Source organism: Xyrauchen texanus, chromosome 34 (assembly GCF_025860055.1).
Source record: "Xyrauchen texanus isolate HMW12.3.18 chromosome 34, RBS_HiC_50CHRs, whole genome shotgun sequence".
NCBI lineage: Eukaryota > Metazoa > Chordata > Actinopteri > Cypriniformes > Catostomidae > Xyrauchen > Xyrauchen texanus.
Genome location: NC_068309.1, coordinates 13,807,125 through 13,829,285, shown reverse-complemented (window position 1 = coordinate 13,829,285; position 22,161 = coordinate 13,807,125). Strand labels below are relative to the sequence as shown.

The 22,161-nt window shown below is 38.2% G+C and overlaps 1 protein-coding gene across 1 annotated transcript in view; it reads right to left on the bottom strand.

The window, feature by feature from the left end:
* Window positions 1-743: 743 nt before the first annotated feature.
* LOC127627983 (sarcoplasmic/endoplasmic reticulum calcium ATPase 2-like) overlaps window positions 744-22,161 on the bottom strand; it is a 43,377-nt gene continuing 21,959 nt past the window's right edge. Inside the window, exons 6-20 of the mRNA XM_052104617.1 lie at window positions 21,429-21,509; window positions 20,261-20,346; window positions 19,429-19,893; window positions 12,653-12,741; window positions 12,437-12,539; window positions 12,174-12,305; window positions 10,577-10,696; window positions 10,246-10,464; window positions 9,403-9,738; window positions 8,999-9,219; window positions 8,396-8,598; window positions 4,406-4,491; window positions 4,165-4,298; window positions 3,942-4,059; window positions 744-3,854 (exon numbers count right to left, since the gene is read on the bottom strand). Of these exons, the coding sequence (XP_051960577.1) occupies window positions 3,585-3,854; window positions 3,942-4,059; window positions 4,165-4,298; window positions 4,406-4,491; window positions 8,396-8,598; window positions 8,999-9,219; window positions 9,403-9,738; window positions 10,246-10,464; window positions 10,577-10,696; window positions 12,174-12,305; window positions 12,437-12,539; window positions 12,653-12,741; window positions 19,429-19,893; window positions 20,261-20,346; window positions 21,429-21,509 (2,663 nt within the window). The 3' untranslated portion in view covers window positions 744-3,584. The remainder of the gene's footprint in view (window positions 3,855-3,941; window positions 4,060-4,164; window positions 4,299-4,405; window positions 4,492-8,395; window positions 8,599-8,998; window positions 9,220-9,402; window positions 9,739-10,245; window positions 10,465-10,576; window positions 10,697-12,173; window positions 12,306-12,436; window positions 12,540-12,652; window positions 12,742-19,428; window positions 19,894-20,260; window positions 20,347-21,428; window positions 21,510-22,161) is intronic.

Below are 22,161 nucleotides of genomic sequence, written 5' to 3'. Positions count from 1 at the left end.
GCATATTTATTATCAGGATATGAAATATAATGCTCAAATAATTTCAACAAGCACAGGCTCGTTGTGGTTTCAAAAGACGGCTTATTACATTCATTAATGCCTTGCTTCATTTCTTTTTTTAGCGGCATGAACTTGAATCCTACAAATAAATACTATATCACATTGATTTTCTGTGCAACAATGAATTATCAATGGATTATTCAGTTTGCGTGTACATATCAAGGTGGCACATTGTTTCAGTGATTGACTTGATTTACATTTAACATTGCTATTTGATGACGAAACAACATGGAAGTAAACTATAGCAAGTACAACATATGAACAGTATGATATGACTGTCATTTGCATGCACTATTAAAATTATGTAAGTATTAAGTCGTGCATCTATTGAGACTCAATAAGTGCCTGAAAAAATACTTTTTTATCTTATGTGTAATGTGTTGCTCAATGTTTTTGACAGCCAGTTGGGTCTCATTAATATTCAGTGTGAAAGTTGTGAATCCTGTTCTACATTTGTCGCATTTTCTCTTTGATATATGAAAAATAAAACGTAAAAAATATATTCAAAAACATTTTATTCTAAACATTTGACACTATCTGGACATTTTGTAGATCCATTTGTGATAGATAAAAGTGTCATGTCTCAAGTGTTTGGTGAAATTCCCATGGATTAAGGGTTAATTGGCACTTGTCACCATGCATCATAACGCACACAAAGAGACACAAAGCATAATTGTAGGCACTGGTAAAATTAAAATGGCGAGTTTATTTGTAAAATGATGTGTATAATCATATCATACCGTTTAGCAGCAATGTACGCAGCAAGTTTAGCTATATAAATATAGATCAAATTATTTGTCTAATTACAACTTTAGGCATGCATTTTCCTATATAATACATGAATATAAAATGATGAAATTTTACACTGAAAAAAACTGCAACAAACTCTCCTTAGGCAATGTAGACATATATTCATGCAGGGTACAGGACCGTTGATGCTGCTTGCTTCCATACAATGGTTATTTATTTATCTGTAATTTATTCATGCTTCTGTAATCTGACTGATCTTCCACAACACCTCTTACATGTGTTCTGTCAGTATAATGATGGCCATTTTTTCTGAACTGCACATTCATCATGCAAGTTCTGATACTCTGTAAAATAAAGTTACTTATAACAGACATGCACAGCACAGAAGCCAGGGGTTTCAAGCAGAGGGCAGGTTTTTTTTTTTTTTTCACCAGGCATTAGCTTCTAACACAGACAAATGAAAAGAGAGGAATATTTGAATTTTAAAAGGAAGAAATTTAAACTCTAAAGTGCACCAAGTAAATATTTAGCACAGGGAGTATAACACAGGTGTAGATAATTGGCAGTATGGTTAATTTTTTTTATATAAAAGACAAGGTCTACTGAGAAAAAGTTTGCAACATACTGTATTTCTAATGGCACTAGTTTATATTTAGATTATTTTTAATGCCAACACCCAAATTCAGTTCCTGAGCAAGTCAGACCACAGTGTACGGACCACTCTAATAAAATCTAATGAAGTATATTAATTTCATCAAACTTAATCTGAGGCAAGACTGAAATGATATGGAGAAAATAAAACAATCACATGAAAAAGCAGACTCAACAAGTAATTTTTTACAAAGTATTTACTATACATACTTTGTTTAAAATAGAATGTATTGCAGTGGAATATACTTTAACAGTGGAATGTACTCAAGCCAATATGGTCATGTGTTAATAGCAGCTGGAAACTGCAGCAGTCTTAAGAAATGTATCAGTTTTACATGTAGTAGGGCAAGTCAAATACAGCAAATCTGGTCAAAACTGTGATGGGCTGATGTGGAAAGAGCTCAGTGGAGAAATGTGTAGTGGTAAAGATTAGTGACATTTACTTAAAATGAAAGCCCACTAAGGTATTGAATGGAAAAGTGCATGGTTTTTAGAAAAAACACTGATACCAAAATTAGGACATAGTCAGAGGCATGCATCCATTTCAGCAAGCAGTAATTTGTGTGATGCCATGGACAACTAAATGCCTGAAAGATCCATTTAATAATAATTCTATAAAAAAAAAAAAAAACGTTGTACCATACTGTATATGTGCTGTGTACAAATATACAGGCCTCCCCATTGGCTGGTGAGGGCAGAGTAGGAGACTGCTTCGCAAGGAAGCTCTTCGCAGCTGTCAAGCTTGTGCTCAGGTATTTAATTATATCTCTGTACATTAATTTCATTATTCAAGTATATTTGCTCCTAAAACTTGGTGTTGCATCGTAGAAACAGAACAGCTAGTAAAATGAAGACACGCATTTTAATTCAAATGGGTAAATGAGTGTATTTTTGTAAAAGTAGAAAAAAAGGTAGCGTGAAACATTTGGTTTGCATTGTAAAATTCATGTTTTGAATGCAACACCTACACTTGTTAAATGCCGCCCCCCCCCCCCAAATTGCAACATTTACATCTTTTTTTTCCCCAACCCAGCCCATCAAAAAGTAAAATCCAAATTAAGTTAATGCAAGTTCATTCAATTATAAAATACAATGAAAAAGAAAATTAAAACAGATTAGTTTGGGCCAAATTAATTTAAATATTTTGTTATAAACATGCCAAAGAGAGGCCCACCTCATGTAGTAATGTATACAAGCTATGTAGAGCTTAGAGGGGGGAAGCAACCAAAAAGAGAGTCTAGTCTGACAGTCCTGAGGTAGCTGTACTCTGCCTAATGCAGAAAAACTGGCTTTACTAATCAAAAGTATCAGGTAATAGTGGAAAAATGAAATGTATCATCAAATAAATGGTAGTTATTACATAAAGGGAAAGACACACAAGTACAAATCATAAATGAAAACCCACACACAATGCATGCAACATACAGAACATGCAGCTTTCATCCCAGGATTTGACTCTGTTGACGCACTCAAACATTCAGTCCTACACGCTTTCCCATGCTGCTTTGCAACACTATGCTTTTCCAATGGCTCTGGGTGACTTTCACGCCGAAGACACAAAGGTAAACATTAGTAAACAGTTCTTCAATTGTTTTCTCTACTCAAATCTACCACTCCACACTCCTCTTCATTAACCAAATGGAAAAAAAAGAAACAAATGAACTGCATAAAATAGTGTTAAATGTCTCTACAAAAGCACTTATTTTCTCATCTAGCCATTTAAACACATGATACTGGGAGAAAAACTAATGGAAATAACCATTAATCATACTGGTTTGAGATATCAGATATTAAGACAATGTATCCAAATTAATAAAAAAAAAAAAAAAATGAAATGAAAACAAAAAGGACAAAACAAACCAGCAGGAAGTGCACAAATGTGCTAAGAAAATGAATGGTCATTAATACTTAAAGACTTCTGGTCTGTGCCTTCTCAATTCCCACAGGACATTTAAAAAAAGAAAAAAAAAAAACTTTCTATATTACTGTTATGTTTCTGTTAATCCTGTCCTTCTCGTACACATTCACTGTTGCAGAGGCACACTTTAAACGCACAGCCACACATACAAACACACATGTACACACCATCTATACACATAGTGTGGTCTTTGTGCTCATCACAGTTAAGACCAAAACATTTCGGCCAAGTTAGTGTCAATGCTATAGATCCACAACACCAGGGGGAGTGAAATAGCCACAAAGGACCAGGAGATGCCCTCAGTGCAGGTGCTAAGGGAGCAGGCCTTGCCTTTGGGCTTGTCCAGGTCTTTAATGGGCTCCAGGTAGGTTCTGGCGGCAAACTTGAGCACCTCATCCAGCAAGATGACTGGAAGCGAGATCTTCAGCACCATAAGCCACTGGGTCACATTCAGTGGGGTGATCTGGAAAATAATCTGTAGAGAACAACAATGGTAGGTTTGAGTGCCAACCAACACAAAACAAAGAAAAAGCAAATGGTGCCATACTGCTTTTGATCTTACCGGTAGGGGCTCCACATAAAGGATAAGGAAGTGAAGGGACATAGACAGGCAGATGGCTCCTAGTAGCCAAACATTCTCCCAGGGGGGCATAAGCAGCAAAGACTGGTTCTCAGACACACTACAATAGGACACAAGAAACAAAAAATGTGATTGGCTTCATATTTAATCCAACACTTCTCAGAATTACACTGCAATAAAGGACCAACTTGCTGCTAAGACTGACCTGTTGAGGGCATTGCACATCTCAATGGTGACTAAAGTAGACAGAGCCATGGTCATGGGATATGGAGACTCAAAAACCTCACAGTTCAAGCCCTCAAAGTCAGGGTTGTCTGAGGCACACTGCAAGAAGTGGCTCTAAAGAGATAAAACAGAAGCGAAATGTTACTAGTGGGTATGTTTTTTAGTGTGTATGAGAGAAAGCGAGAAAAAGTTTGTATTGTATTGGGAGGAAAGTTTCTAACCAGTTGGTAGAAGGTGACCCTGGGCCCATCCTCAGCAGCAACAAACCACCAGGCAGCAGCACCTACAGTAGCAGCACCAACATAACCTGAAGGGGAACATTGAGAGCATAATAAGTTAAATCACACTTTCTTTGGCCACAAACATAGGTGCCATTTACACCAGGTTTTAAGATGTTTCGGTTGGATCAGATCACAAGTGGACAGGTGAAACACATCACTGTTTACATATGGTTGTAATACGCCGTACATTTGACCTCGTGTTCGGATTTTGAGGGGAGGAGCTCTGGTTTCATGTAGGCATGTGCCGTTATCAAATTTTCATATTGTGAAAATTGTGGAAGCTTTAACCGTGGTATACAGTATTTTTTTTGTAAATTACAAAACAGGCTGATAGATTAGCTTTTTTGTTGTTTCTAATGACAAATGTAATTGCTTTTAATTGTAATATCACAAACAAAACAAACAGTTAAACAAATACAACAAATAAAAAATATTAGAATAATTTATTCAATATTTAAATATTTGTCTTAAAACTATTTCCACACTTCAAATTTGATTCTATTTGAAGGTGGATAAAGGGTCGGAAGCTTTACTCCAACCATGAAACTAGTCCACATTTTGTTTGTTTGATTACATTGTAAATCTCAATAAATATTATACAATTTACCATACATAAATTCTTAATTGTTGAACAAAATTGTTTTAAACAAAAAATTATAAGATGACTGTATTCAAATCAATCGGTCAGTGTTTTATTGTAAGACGAAAAAGTGATCCCAAATTTTTTTTTTAAATAAATGAATAAAATCAGCAAACCGTTTCTCCCAATTTATATCAAGCATACTGAAAAAGTCCTGTGAAGTCCTTTTTCTGAAACATCTCAATCTTTTGGACCCTGCTTTCATTGTCTTTAGTATTGTCTCCAGGGTATGAAATTAAACTTTTATTCCCACCATCCACAGTGGCGTATGAGTGCTCAATTATACCAGCCACTTTGACCCCATTTCCACCTGGTATTAAGATGCGTTTCAGGTGATCCGATCACATGTGGTCAGCTCTAAACGTGGTCTAAAACTTTTTGTGATCCGATCACAGAAACCACATAGGACTGTGGTCAAAAACGCATGGGTCCACATCGCATTTGAGATGTAAACGCTAATCCATCCTGTATGCGTCCCGGCAGAGATGAAGCGCCGCCCTTCACCTGTCAATCAACCGTTGCGCTAAAACAAGATTTTAAACTTTGACGTTTATGAGCAACTTTAAAAAGAAATAAAAGTCCAATCTGAAAATTTAAAAAGCGGATGCATACACAATCACGGGAGCTTCACGGATCTTCTTTAGTGCGTCTGATATCAACACAGATAACAAGCACATACACCAAGTTTTTTTATTACAGGACAGGTAATCCACTAAAATAATGAATAATTCTGCTTGACATGTTCCGTATGTGCTTGGATTAAATTTCAACCGCATCTGGGAGAAATGGTGCTTTCTTTGTCTTTTCTGACTATGTTGTGCTTTAATATCATGCAATATACATCAGTTAGTTCCGGTCCTCAAATCTGATTGGACGAGAGACATTCCATGAGCACTGATGGTCTGACAGGATCAGCACTTGGACATTTCACTGTGTACATCACACTGCTTTTGTTAGTGCCATTCTAAACTAAGGCGTAAGAGCAGTGCATATCTGTTAGCAGTTACTGGCTTTAATTTTGAAATTACATATGTTAGCCAGCAGGTGGTGGCAAAAGATAATGTGTGTGTGTGTGTGTGTGTGTAATATGAGCCAGTTGGTGAAGTAAAGTGAATCCATTAGTCATTGTTTACACAGAGCAGCGCCCTGTGATCGCTGGTATTACCACTACATTACTTAAGCTAGGACATTGTTTTAAATTAACAATTTCAGGATTAAGACTCATTTCAGCTGAGAGACACAAAGGACTGTTTGATTACAGAACTTGAGGCGCTTACAGAGTTTCCACATAGGATACACACAGTTTAAAAATGGCGGAGGACATCGCCGTTTCTATAGCAAGATAATCTTGCGCGGCTTGGATGCTATTTTTCCACTGAGAAAGCTGACCTTCAGAACGCTGACAGCATATCCGCTTGGGAGTGGCAACAGGTAATCTCTCTCTCTATTCAATTTGCTTTATTGGCATGACAAATGTACATTTTGTATTGCTAAATAGTTTAGAACAATTTAATTAGGATTTGATCAAGCAATATAAAAGGAAAAACATGGAAAATCATTAAAGAAAAACAGACAATAAAATGTATAAATTATGTTTCAAGTTAACTTTAATGAACTAACATTAAAGATTATCTATATTCATGTGTAATGAGAGGTTTGCGTTGTGAGTGGGGGGAGTTACATTTTTGATAATACATTTATTGATGTTCATTTCTTCGTTGTGGTTGTCCCTCAGGAGATGGCAGGATGCTACAAATCTTGCAGCTATATTTGCACATTCAGCTTTTTCACCGAGAATAAAAGGGAGTTGTTCAGTTGGGGTGCAATTATTAAATTGGGGAAATATTTGGATAACAGTGGTTTCTGATCATTTCATATTTTGGGCATTCTGTGAGTAAGTGCATCTTTGTCTCCACCATTCCCAGAGTCTCTCCTCTAACGCACGCACGCACGCACGCATGCACGCACGCGTAAACCTCTGTGATTCTTTCTGCAACTCTTGTCATGTGGAGGGCAATGCAGCACTTGGCGCTGGGTTCATACTCCAGAAACAAATCAAAACTGCCACGAGAAGTCATCTGTCCGACGCAAAGACACAAAATCTAATGACAACTGCCTCAGCATCAGTCTACCTTGATGCGTTTGATTACACACAGGCGAGCAACTAGTTTAAGTTGATCCAGACCAGGAGGAAGATTTGAGTTGTCCATTGAGTTCTGTTCAGTTTATTTTTTACGTGCTTTTGTAAAATTGCGTTCATATTTTTGTGGCCTCCGCTGTCACTGTGGGGAGAAAAAACATTCATCTTCTTTGTGTCTCTGTTGTTCATCTGTTCTCTTCATAAATAAATAAATGCATAATCTGCTCTATGCTCATCCTGTAAATTCATGATTAAAAATGAAAATGTGAATGAAAATAAAAGCTATTAAATGTTTTATTATCATTAAAATATGAATATGAAAATGACGGGCAATAATAGATTGTGACGGAATTTTTACGACCCCGTCCATCTAAATGACAAAAGATAGTCTAACACAGCACTGTATGTGACTTTTTGTGTGTTTTTTTTTTGCATAGCTGAATTTCAAACATTACAAGTAAATGCGCTGAGACAGACAGAAAAAATGGACAAGTTATTGAAAAGGAAAAATATTGACAATGGTTAGCCTATTTGGGATAGTGGTGTAGGAATTTTTAGTTGTAAAAAATGTGCCATGGCAGAAAAAAGGTTGGGAAACACTGACTTATGTCAATGTGATATTTAAGATTTTTCTTTTTAATAAATTTGCATAGTTATCAAGAATCAGATTTTTGCTTGTTATTATGGGGTATGGAGTGTAGATTGATGTGACACTTTTATTTTTTAAAGCATTTTAGCATAAGAATGCAACAGTGCACTGAATAATTTCTGAATGCACTGTATACTATATTTCATCTGTTCTTCAGAATATAATCAAGTGTGTTTCTTCAAACACACATCTTTGTGTCTAACGGCATTTCTTATAATTTGTCACTCTGGGATGTCTTGCGGGTGACAGCCACAGTGGTGTGTAAATGAGCAAAAGTAACCGCCACAGTGCCTGAAACACACATTTGGTGGGTGGCTGGTGCTGATTTCATACCCTGGGTGTCCCGTTTCAAACAGATCTCCCAAAACGATACTTAACACCAGGTATAAACAGGGCCATAATCTCCATACACTCAGACAAGATTTAAGGATTGCTCAAAGCCCTTAATTACAAAATATGTCTCTTTAATGAGGAAATAACCACATCAAGTGGTGCACTTACAGCCAATGGCCAGGTATCTGAAGAAGAGCCAGCCAGAGATGAGGGGCTTTCTGGCATTGCGAGGGAGTTTGGTCATGATGTCCAGGTCAGGTGGGTTGAAGCCCAGTGCGGTGGCAGGCAGACCATCAGTCACCAGATTCACCCACAGCAGCTGAACTGGGATCAGAGCCTCTGGGAACCCCAAAGCCGCTGTTAAGAAAATGCTGCCAGAGAGATAAACTGTGATTAGATTAAAAAAAAAAAAACTGGAATAATGTCAAAGACCTTGGCAGGGTTTGGTCATGGTAAGGGATACATTTCACAATGGTGTCATTTATATAGTATCTCTTCTAGGATAAATAAACAAGTGCCAAAACAAGATTAAAAAGAAATTGATTTCACAATTGTGACAGGATGAATCATAAGCCTGATTAAAAACAATTTCATAGGGACTCTGTTTAAATCATTTTGCACCATGAATTCAAAATGTACTTTAATATACATTCCTGGTCTTATTGGGTTCAAATCATCAGTACCCCTTATTCTAAAAAAGTTTAATGTGAACATACCAGTGAAAAGATAGAAAGAGAATACGTAAATGTTAAAAGGGGCAAAGATCTTTACCAGACAACCTCGCCGACATTTGAGGAGATGAGGTAGCGAATGAATTGTTTCATGTTGTTGTAAATGGCTCGACCCTCTTCCACAGCAGCCACAATGGTAGAAAAGTTATCGTCAGCAAGCACCATCTCAGAAGCTGTCTTGGCCACAGCCGTGCCTGAACCCATAGCGATGCCGATTTCAGCCTTCTTTAGAGCAGGTGCATCGTTCACACCATCTCCCGTCTGCAGGAATAAAAACAGGATGGTATTCAGTGGGCAGAGAATGATTATAATGATATACATAAACACGAAATGATACATTTATCTGAACAGTCAGTCATTTTACACAAATTAAATAGCAAGCCACTTAAGAGGAAATAGCTATTGAGAATCATTCAATGAGGATTTGTTGGGATTTCAGTTTACCATGGCAGTGATCTCATCGTAGGACTGCAGGAACTCCACAATCTTGGATTTGTGGGAGGGCTCGACACGGGCGAAGCATCGAGCAGTCAGCACTGCCTCGCGCTGGGCAGCAAGAGACAGATCGTCAAACTCTCGGCCAGTGTAGGCCATGTGCGAGACATCATCATCCTCGCCAAAGATGCCAATGCGTCTACAAATGGCGACAGCTGTGCCCTTGTTGTCACCAGTGATCATGATAACTCTGATGCCTGCCTGCCGGCAGAGTTTGATGGAAGCTGCCACCTCGGCTCTGGGGGGGTCCAGCATGCCCACACATCCCACAAAGGTCAGGTCCGTCTTAATAAGGAAGAACAGCAATTGTAATCACTATTAGAAGTAAATTGATTATAGAAAATGATACGGATAGTTCTGAATCTAAGCTCTGATCGGAAGAGCCGCGTTTGAAGCCTTTGTTGAAACAGCTGAAATAATTTCTGTAGAAATAATAAACAGTCTACAGTTAAGCTGTTTATTCTAATTATTATTAAATAAAAAGGTAAATATTAATTGAACATTTATCATATTGCTTTAAATCAGGTGTAAGAACACCCCTTATCCATGGAAAAATCATTGTAAATACCAAGCCTTGAATGGCTTATTTTTTTTATTATATTATAGTTATAAAACATAGTATGAAAGTCTAATCCAATCTAAATAATATGAAAGCAGTCCAAGATTTGTAAGCATCAAAAAAATAATTCAATTAGCATCTTCACATTTAACTAAATAAAAATATATATGTTGTGTATTTTGTCAATATTTATTGCGATAATGCGCATTCATCAAGTCCGATATCCTTCTCACCTCATACTCAATAAATCGTCTCGAGTCCTCCAGTACCATGCTCTCTTTACTCAACGGGTTGTCACGGGTGGCCAGAGCCAGACAGCGCAGCGTGTCACGTCCTGTGCCGTACTCGCGGATCACAGACAAGATCTTCTCTTTAATGCCTGCCGTCAAGGGAACCTTATTCCCACCCACACGGATGTGCGTGCATCTGTCAATCACTCCCTCTGGAGCACCCTGCACTCAAATAGCATGAGGTTAATGAACATGCAGGCACGTTGTTGTATCACAACACAAAGTAGAGTAGTGCTGTTTTGCACAGACAATAAACATTGAAGTGTGACGTCACCTTAACGAACATCTTGCCAATGGAAGAGCGAGCTTTGTTGGGAGTGCAGTAAACCGACATGGATTTTCTGTCTCTTGAGAACTCCAGAGTGAACTCTTTCTTCATCAGCTGCTTGATGACCTGAAAGAGAGAAAGCAACATATTACTCAAAGATAAGAGCTGCCATTACATCACAAACACAGAAAGGGATGATGTGTCATCATAATTGTTCATAAATTCATTCTTGTGTAAACTGAATTAAGTGCAATAATTTACATTAAAATTGGTTTAACAAAGTTGAAGTCAGAAGTTTACATACACCTTGGCAAAATACATTCAAACTCAGTTTTTCACAATTCCTGATATTTAATCATAGAAAAAAAAGTCCCTGTATTGGGGAGTTAGGATAAATATTTTATGAATACGAAATGTCAGAATAATAGTACAGATCATTATCTCAGCTTTTATTTATTTTATCACATTCCAAGTGGGTCCGATGTTTACATACACTTTGTTAGTATTTAGTAGTATTGCCTTTAAATTCTTTAACTTGGGCCAAACCTTTTGGGTAGACTTCCACAAGCTTCTCGCAATAAGCTGCTGGAATTTTGGCCCATTCCTCCTGAACTGGTGTAACAGACAGGATTGTAGGCTACCTTGCTCAGGCACACTTTTTCAGTTCGGCACACAAATTTTCTATAGGACTGAGGTCAGTGCTTTGTGATGGCCACTCCAATACTTTGACTTTGTTGTTCTTAAGCCATTTTGCCACAACTTTGGAGGTATGCATGGGGTCACTGTCTATTTAGAAGACCCATGTGTGACCAAGCTTTAACTTCCTGGCTGATGTATTGAGATGTTGCTTCAATACATCCACATCATTTTCCTTCATGATGCCATCTATTTCGTGAAGTGCACCAGTCCCTCCTGCAGCAAAGCACACCCACATCATGATGCTGCCACCCCCATGTGTCATGGTTGGGATGGTGTTCTTCGGCTTGCAAACCTCACTCTTTTTCCTCCAAACATAGCTATGGCCATTATGGCCAAACAGTTAAATTTTTGTTTCATCAGACCAGAGGACATTTCTCCAAAAAGTAAGATCTTTGTCCCAATTTGCAAACTGTAGTCTGGCTTTTTTATAGCTTTTTTTATGGTTTTGGAGCAGTGGCTTCTTCCTTGCTGAGCAGCCTTTCAGATTATGTTGATATAGGACTTGTTTTGCTGTGATATATATACTTGTCTACCTGTTTCAGCATCTACTAGCATCTTCACAAGGTTTTTTGCTGTTGTTCTGGTATTGATTTGCACTTCTTCTCTAGGAGACTGAATGAGTCACCTTCCTAAGCAGTATGATGGCTGCATGGTCCCATGGTGTTTATACTTGCGTACTATTGTTTGTACAGATGAACGTGGTACCTTCAGGCATTGGAAATTGCTCCCAAGGATGAACCAGACTTGTGGAGGTTGACAATTAGTAAGGCCAATCTCTTTTTTTATTGACTTCAACCTAAGTGTATGTAAACTTCTGACTTCAACTGTATGACTTAAACTGAAGTTTAGTCTGTTTGTGTTCATGAAGGCACTTTGACATTGCAGTTGGAAATGTCTGACTTACTGAGTTGCATGCGTTCGCTCTCTCAACCTTGGAAAGGTCCTTCAACTGTGTGTCAAACACATTCATTTTCTCCACCAGACAAGTGAGGGCAGTCTCTGTTGCTTCTCCCACCTTCTCGTAAACACCTTTGGCCTGATATACACAGAGGTATTACTTTAGAAATCTGAAACTGCTGTGTGACAATTTAAGGACTGTTTTGAACTATATTGCATAGTTAAATAATTTATATTGTTAAGCAATTACGAAACATGTTAATAGCAAACCTCATTGAAATCTAGAGAGGAGTCATTGCATAGAGCACAGATGGTGGCCATTTCAACCAGAGCATCATACTGGGAACATTGCACTGGTTTGCTTTCATTAAACCTGGAAATAGAAATAGGAAGTAGCCAGTAAATATAATTTGAAGAAAAGAATCAACAGAAGTGTCTCAACCACTTTGAGATGTTTGTGTGTGTGCATGTCGCAGTAAAACTTACACTTGTCCATCAGGGGCATATGTGGAGCCAGTAACGCTAAACTCTTTCAGGGAACAGCTTTTTCCATCTGCCTGATCAACAATGAACATCTGAAACAAACACAAAAACAAAATTAAAAGCTGAAGTGTGTAAACTTCTAAACCACTAGAATCATCAAAAATGTGCAAAGTGACAGAGTTGAAAAATTCCCAAACACTCATAGTCCCATCCTAAACTCTTGCTATTGCTTGAGCCAATGTGATGCGTCAGGCTGGTCAGTTTACTTATAACAATATTTCGAAAGCACCTCAAAGCCACAGTGTACACTTTTAAGGGAAATGAACCTACCACTGGCTTACTTATTTGCCTCTGTACATTAAGCTGGGATCGGAGAACGCATACAAAAAAAAATCTTTACCAGCAGGTGGCAGAACACTCCACCACAGATCAACTCTGCAAACAGATGTTTCAGTGCACCTTGTGAAAACAGCCGCACTATACCTGACCTGAATGTACCAGAGCCGAACAAAATGTAAACACATCCTACATAACACTCAATTAATGGTGAACTTGAGGTCATAAAGTACTTTAAAACTCTCCAAAAAGCCCAAAACATAAGCAAATGGGCATTTAGGAGTTTTTAAACCGCAGAAGACAAATGGCATCCCCCGGATGTGTTCGAAAAGGGAAAAGAACAAAAGAGATGAGAGAGAGTGGGAGGTTAAAGTGGAATAGCATTCTGCTTTAGTACTAGGCCCAATGGACAAAAGTAGAGTGTAAAACAGGACAGTGTGTGGGAGACAGAGAGAAACAGCATTAGAGTACTCAATCTTTAAGGCTCCAGGAACTGTGGAAAAAGCGTTATTTGTGAATAATTGGTCAAACCCCCGCTCATTTGCCTATGCACTCCTAGACTTTCACTCTCTGATGGCTCATAATTAGAGATGTTTGATGTGTGTAAAGGAAAAATAATGTGATGGAAAAAATTTAACCGAACTAGACAAATGAGTTTTGAACGAACCCCTAGTATAGGAACCAGAGTATGAGAGTGTAGAGGCAACAATTTACCCTCCGTGCTCAAAGCACTCTATGGGTGCATCTCAATCAGCGCTCTAGTTCAACAGTCAGGGCACTGATTGGGGAGTGGGCCATTTTAAGGTCTGTCTCAATCACAAAATCATTCTAGGACACTGAAACTTTCACTCATTAAAACTATACCACAATGCACTGTAAAAACCAGGGAGCATCATTGCTCACTATGTTGCAGGTAACGGAGTAATAAGTGTCCCAATGTTTACTGGATGAACACCCTTGCCAGTGCCCGAATTCAAGATCACAAATTCACAACATATGGAGCTGACTAAGACGTACCCTTTAATAACTCTGCTCTAGCGTCACTCCGGGTTGTCATTTCCCACTCCCTGATAAAGAAACCCCGCTCAAGTGTTCACTCCATGGTCAAATTTGCGCCAAACTACCGCTCCACTGTAAAGTTATTTCAGTATGCTTTTATATATCAAAGACCTCCATTCAGCAAATGTATTAAATTAAAAATAAGACAAAACTAGGAGAAACGCTTCAACGTGCTTTATTATAACACTAACACACTGTCTACATCAGATGAGAGCGGCACGTATCGTTGCGTCAAAATCAACGATGCAGTCAACACCGGAGGAGCCTTTTGAGTGCATTGTCTGATAGTAAATTGGTGTCCAGTTCCATTTTGCACTGCTCGCACTGGTGTCATTACGGTCAACAACACAAATAAATGTTTTAGAAAGTTCGTTTCAATGTGTCTAGCGTAGACAGCCTCAAGCTGTTGCGTCACGTAACCTCAAAGTACGTGCCCGGTGTAGACAGGGTGTAACATTAGCCCAAGTCTGTATTAAATTAGCTTAGTTTTGAAACATGTCGACAACATTAGCAAACCCATTAAATAAAATAATTACCAAACTATATATATTGTTATTATGCCTATGTATTATTATTATTATTATTGCCCTTTATTTAATTTAGAAATAAACCTTTCCCTAGAACAAAATAACATTTGGTTGAATTACATTTTTAAAAAAAATTTAAAGACTAAACAAGAAAATCAAACCTTAGTCCAATGCGGAGATCACTTTCAAAATGATAGCTTTTAAATATTTTAAACATTTCACATAGAGGTCAACGATATATCGGTTTTGCAGATTAATCGGCACTGATCACAGATTTCTGGAACTACTGGTTATTGGCAAAAACCACACCGATAGGACACTACACTAAATCTAACCTCAAGTGGTTAGAACAAGGTGACAAAATACACACAAGTCTTACACAAATGTTTAAATGTCACGATCGTTACCATCTACAGGTGAAACTCGAAAAATTAGAATATCGTGTAAAAGTTCATTAATTTCAGTAATTCAACTTAAAAGGTGAAACTAATATATTATATAGACTCATTACAAGCAAATTAAGATATTTCAAGCCTTTATTTGATATCATTTTGATGATTATGGCTTACAGCTTATGAAAACCCCAAATTCAGAATCTCAGAAAATTAGAATATTACATGAAATCAATAAAAAAAAAAGGATGTTAAATACAGAAATGTTGGCCCTCTGAAAAGTATAATCATGCATATGTACTCAGTACTTGGTTTGGGCCCCTTTTGCATTAATTACTGCCTCAATGCGGCGTGGCATGGATGCTATCAGCCTGTGGCACTGCTGAGGTGTTTGTTATGGAAGACCATGATGCTTCAATAGCGGCCTTCAGCTCTTCTGCATTGTTTGGTCTCATGTCTCATCTTTCTCTTGGCAATGCCCCATAGATTCTCTATGGGGTTCAGGTCAGGCGAGTTTGCTGGCCAATCAAGCACAGTAATACCATGGTCATTGAACCAGGTTTTGGTACTTTTGGCAGTGTGGGCAGGTGCCAAGTCCTGCTGGAAAATGAAGTCAGCATCTCCATAAAGCTTGTCTGCTGAAGGAAGCATGAAGTGCTCTAAAATGTCCCGGTAGACGGCTGCGTTGACTCTGGACTTAATAAATGACAGTGGACCAACACCAGCCAATGACATGGCTCCCCAAATCAACACCGACTGTGGAAACTTCACACTGGACTTCAAGCATCTTGGATTGTGTGCCTCTCCATTCTTCCTCCAGACTCTGGGACCTTGGTTTCCAAATGATGCAAAATTTGCTCTCATCAGGACTTTGGACCACTGAGCAACAGACCAGTTCTTTTTTTCTTTAGCCCAGGTAAGACGTTTGACATTTGAAGCCCATGTCCAGGACCCATCTGTGTGTGGTGGCTCTTGATGCAGTAACTCCAGCCTCAGTCCACTCCTTGTGAAGCTCCCCCACACATTTGAATGGCCTTTTCCTGACAATCCTCTCCAGGCTACGGTCATCCCTGCTGCTTGTGCACCTTTTTCCTTCCACACTTTTCCCTTCCACTTAACTTTCTATTAATGTGCTTTGATACAGCACTTTGAGAACATCCAACTTCTTTTGCAATTACCTTTTGAGGCTTTCCCTCCTTGTGGAGGGTGTCAATGATGGTTTTCTGCACAACTGTCAGGTCAGCAGTCTTCCCCATGATTGTGAATTCAACTGAACCAGACTGAGAGACCATTTAAAGGCTCAGGAACCCTTTGCAGGTGTTTTGGATTAATTAGCTGATTAGAGTGTGACACTTTGAGCCTACAATACTGAACCTTTTCACAATATTCTAATTTTCTGAGATTCTGAATTTGGGGTTTTCATAAGCTGTAAGCCATAATCATCAAAATCATATCAAATAAAGGCTTGAAATAGCTTACTTTGCTTGTAATGAGTCTATATAATATATTAGTTTCACCTTTTAAGTTGAATTACTGAAATTAATGAACTTTTGCACGATATTCTAATTTTTCGAGTTTCACCTGTATTACGATCTCTTCGCATTAGTTTATATCCAGCTGATCATGTTTATACATTCGTAAGCAAGCCAAGTTGCATATTAAAGCTAGTGACGTGAGAAAGCAAATTAATATCTTCATGCAGCTGAGAGAAATGTATACACATATCAGAAACGCATCTGATTTCAATTTTTTTTTTTTTTTTTAAAGTGTCCTCACAGTAATACAATGACTGCAGATCAATCACATTCTTGCACTAAAAAAGCCTAGACACAGCACAACAAATACAGTTTAACAAAGAAGGTGTCTCAATATGCTTTTAAAGATCTTTTTAATTAGACACATTATCTTAAAAAACAGCGCTCCTGCACGAGACACTGAATAAAAAAAACAAAGGGAAACAAAGATGTTCGTCTAGCACTCATTTACATATAAATACAAACGCAAAAGCGTTGGGTGTGAACATCCCCTTACAGTTGGTGGAGGTCTTTGGCCATTGCATCTTGCTCGCTTTAGAAGTTCTCAGATTAAGCAATGAGTTGTTTAAATGCTTTGTCAGGAAAGATGTTCAACTTTCAAATGTGTGTCTGTCATTATATCCTTGCATTCTGTTCCAGTCTGTTGTGTTCCATCTGTTTGAACAGCCCCTGGCCTGGGCTCGTATTCTGAGCCACTTCACCACCAAGTTCAGCCGAATACCACCGCTATCTGTGAATTTTGCTACTCTACATACAACTGTACTGAATATAAAACAATGTGGTATTTCACGGTTATGAAGCTTGAGTCTGGAGTAGTACGAATCAGTGCAAGTGTAGCATCTTGTGAACTGTCTATTGAAGTGTTTCCTCCACTCATTTTAATTTTGACATAGCATTTGAGAATATGGACAGACAAAAACTTTTTATTTATGCACATTAGTTGAAAATATATATTTTTTTAACAGCCAGGATAGGAATGTTCTAGGCAATAATATAACTGTGCTGAATGGTTTATGTATTTATTAAACTCTCTTGTGGACTAAGGAAAGAACTTCAATAAAAAAAAAAAAAAATCAGCTGACTTTAAAATTTGAATATTAGTTCATTTATATTAAGATTAATTTCATTTAAAAAAAAAGTACGATACATTTTCATGGTTCACACAGTATGGTTTATTTTTGTAATAAAGATCAGCACTATTTTACTTTGAGTGTTATTTTTTCATTCAGTATCAATTTTAAAAACTATCTGTTTTTAATGAATCGTTATTGGCAGGTACTGCCCAACTTGGTTATCGGTAAAATCCACAATCAGTTGACCATTTCAAATCTACCCCTCTCTACCTCCATTTGTGGAGCTTCTACATCTGAATTACAGCACTAAAATAAACTTTAGATGGCAATCAATTAAAGTCAAAGTGGAGTGCTCTAGAAGCGATAAAAAAAAAAAAAAAAAAAAACACTCGGTCCGCTTCTAAATCACCTCACATACTCTTTTAAAGCCTCACGATTGCCTTAGCAAACACAACTAATCCAAATTGCATTCCTTCTGCAGAAATCCAGCTAATTTTAGAAGCAGATTTTCCATATAGCATCATTTTAGACTGTAAAAGCAATCTGGACATATAGGGTACAAATATTTTGGTTTGTCCACATCCTGAGCATAAATCTGAATTAATCAAGCCTTAAAGTTAATTTGATGATGAAAAGCAAACCTGATTCTACATTTTACCATTCTACTGCAGATGCACAGCAAATGGATAACTGAAATCTCTTCAGTACTACTGTGTTTCAGCTGTTCCACACATGTGGCTTGTGAACATACAGTAGAGCCTACAACAAAGGAACTGCCGTGGATCACAGCAAGATCTCTCATACAAGGTCAGTTATGCAACACTACTGCAAGTAACTGACAAATGCATACTGATCAGCACTCGCTGCAAAGGTGTGGAAGAACAGAAAGAGAGGGATAGAAGGGGAAATGAGAAAAGATATGACTGGAGAAAAGTATGCAATAATGTGAGGGGGAGAAACGAAGGAGAATTCAAATGAACAGAGAAGGGTGGCGTCCTTTGAAAGGAATCTTGTCAAGCAGAAAGAACAAGGAGGAAACAGGCATTCACAAAAAACAACCTGGGGTGGTCTAACACAAGGTTATCAGTATCATAAGAGTTTTTAAATATCTGAATGATTAAACTAAATGATTAAAGGATAGTTTACCAAAAAAATTACTTTACATCCATGGAACACACAAGGAAATATTAGGCAGAAAGTTAGCCTCTCTCACAATTCACCTTCAATGTATATAAAATGGATGCAATGAAAGTGAATGGTGACAGAAACATCTCTTTTTGTGTTTCATGGAAAGTAGTAAGGGTTGAGCAAATCGAGAATTTATATTTTCTTAAAGTTTTGGGTGAACTACCCCTTTAATCATACTGTTTTCATAGCCACATGGTTTAATAGTTTCCCATGACTTTTGTTGCCAATATAAGTCACATACTAGTCCTAAATCAAACCCATCATGAAGCAGTCTTTTATATTCATGAGTATTTGCAGCCAACTCTATTCAGTAATATTACTCAAAGTTCTTGGATAAGGCCCAGCCCACAAATTACTAAACAATAACAGACACAGTTGCCAAGAAATTAAATGATGGGCTTAACATAATTTGAAATAGCCAGGGATACAACTTATTTCCTCTTTGAAGAGCCCTAAAGCTGCTCACAAAAGTTGTTGTAAAAAAAAAAGCTGCATCCTTGCAATTTTTAACTCATTCCCATTAGTCAGAGGCCAACAATAGAACACCACTGTCCAGATCTGGACACAAGATTAAATAAAGACAATAAAATATATTGACTACTGAAACGGTGCCATTTTGGAACCTTTAAATACCCCTGCCATTGGCCATCCTATTTCAAGCATTCTTACCCTGCAAACGGACATCTGATTGGTGGTAAGAGTGCCGGTCTTGTCCGAGCAGATGACGGAGGTGCAGCCCAAGGTCTCCACGGAGGGCAGAGAGCGTACAATAGCATTCTTCTTAGCCATACGATGGGTACCAAGAGCCAGGCAGGTGGTGATAACAGCAGGCAATCCTTCTGGGATGGCGGCCACAGCTAGTGCAACAGCGATCTTGAAATAGTACACTGCTCCGCGGATCCATGAGCCACCGTGAACGGGATCGTTGAAGTGTCCGATGTTGATGATCCACACTGCGATGCAGATCAGTGAGATGACCTTGGAGAGCTGCTGGCCGAACTCATCAAGTTTTTGCTGCAGTGGTGTGCGATCCTGTTCTGTGGACGCCATCTCATCACGGATTTTGCCGATCTCAGTGTTCACGCCAGAAGCAACCACTACGCCCACTGCCTTGCCAGCTGCAATGTTGGTACCCTATAAAGATGAAATTGTAGGTGAGATTAAGGGCAAACATACCACCATATTAATGTGCCACGTCCACACTAGTCTGTTTTCAGTTTCCAAAGCTTTTCCAAGTATATGGCATTACTGAGCTTTTTCGAAAGTCTGATTTTGGTGGAGGAAATTACATTCTAGTGTGGATGAGACGTATAAACTAGGGCTGGGTAAAAATATCGATTTACCGATGTTCAATCAAAGATTGATGCAATCTCATTATCTATTCTTCAATCCCAAGATCGATCTTTCACTCTATGTGGCAACCCTCCAATGCAAATACAAGTTTGAAGCACTACATAAATATGGTGTTGACAGCAGTCGTACGAGCTGAAGTCTGACTTACAGAAAAGAGCATGTTCTTCTTGTCCTGGTTCACAGCACGAGGGTCAGGGACAGGGTCTGTATGCTTGATTACTGACACAGACTCTCCTGTAGAAAGAAGATACAGATAACAAGAGGGTGAAATACAAGTTCTCTCAAATCAGTACAATCCTCAGTTTAATAAATGAAGAACAGGTTAGTAGTACATAAAGACAGTCCAATGAACTAAGACTTGATGGGCATTTGAGTAATTGCCTGAATGGTTTTAGTTCTGTTGGGGATGGAAAAGTACACAACACCAACAAAAATAGCCATGGATGGAGCAGCTAAAAAGTCTTGGAAATGTTGCACAGACTGTTACCAATTAAGGCAGTAAAGTAAGTCCTGACTCCTACAAGTGCATTTCCTCGGTCTTCCTTTCACCCAATTTGAACACAGCTGACCTGAACTGGCTTTATAAGGACGCCTACTGCTGCAGTGCTTCCTAATCTCCAGCATCACAGCAAACAAGTATTTTCACCCAATTTTGGAGTTTTCAGTCTGAATTGAATGTGATAAGACTGGGTACTGTACCAGAGACATTATAGGATGAGGAGTCACTCGTATACATACGAATGAGAGACATCGTAATGTTAAATATGTCGAATGTATGATATTGCCAAACAACTCTTTGGTAGAGACATCGCCTGTCAGTTTAATCAAGAACGCACATGCGGTTGGCTGGGCCAACCTGAAAAACTGTTTTTGTGTGTGATTTAAGCTAAAGCAGTGCAATTTATGCGATTTGCCAATTTGAAATATGTTATTTGATTGAAATCTTGACCAACCAAATTGGGAGATTTTGGTCTTTCCCCTATGAAGTTGGTAAGGTCTGTACTTGTATAACTAGAAAATACTGTATCTTTTTGAAGCAGTTACGAATATTGCCGCAGAGTGACCGGATTTTCAGTAAAAGGGACTTGGGTCCTACGAAAATAAATTGAAAACTTTCTGTTGGGTTTCCATTATATTTCTGATGGCTGCACTCAAAATCAAAACACAGCAGTATTTAGGAGGCAAAAACTGTACTGTGGATATTTTTAACATCTAAAGTAAATGATCTTCCCTTGTAATTAAGTGGGCACAGAGCTACAAATGCGTTTAAAAAGCAATGTGTTTAAAACTAGCAAAAGCAATGGAATTGTTCTTACCTGTTAGAATGGATTGGTCCACCCTCAGGGTCGTTGACTTGATTGACGTCAAGCGAATGTCAGCAGGAACTTTGTCACCCACTAGAAGGAAACAAATCATGCTGTTAGCTGGAGATAATTTCAGCACTCTAAGCGAACAAGACTATGAAACACAAATGAGGCCAACCAAAACAATTCTGCCAAGAATTTACAAATTTATGAGAAAATGTTTTGAGCAGCAATAAAACTAAAACACTTTAGTGGCAAAAAAAAAAAAAAAAAAAAACTTGCAATCTCTGAGCAAAGGAAGTCAGGATCCACCGCTCCACAAGAGCTGTACTGTCAGTCTATTTGCCTCTCTAGCTCTAAACATCATTCCAGGTGACAGCAAAGGTGCTGTTACAACTCTCAAACCGATGTTTAAAAGCCACAGAGCCAAGATGAAATTATGAGTTACCAAGAAAGCAAGTCTTGAACCTTAAATATTAGCTCGACAGCTAATGGCTTGTGCTTTCAAGGTAGATGGATGAAATCAAGGCCAAAAAAAATATTAAATCTTTGCTCTCATATACAAAAACAGCACAACCCCCATTACAAAGGGGGTTGTGGTTTAAATTTCAGCACTTCTTTCAAAACACACTAGCTAAGCAATGTGATAATATTCATTATAAGAACTTTGGATTTTACCCTGCCTGAAAAGCTCTAAATTCTGCAATAAACTCAGTACAAACCAAAAATCAAAAGGAAGAGGACA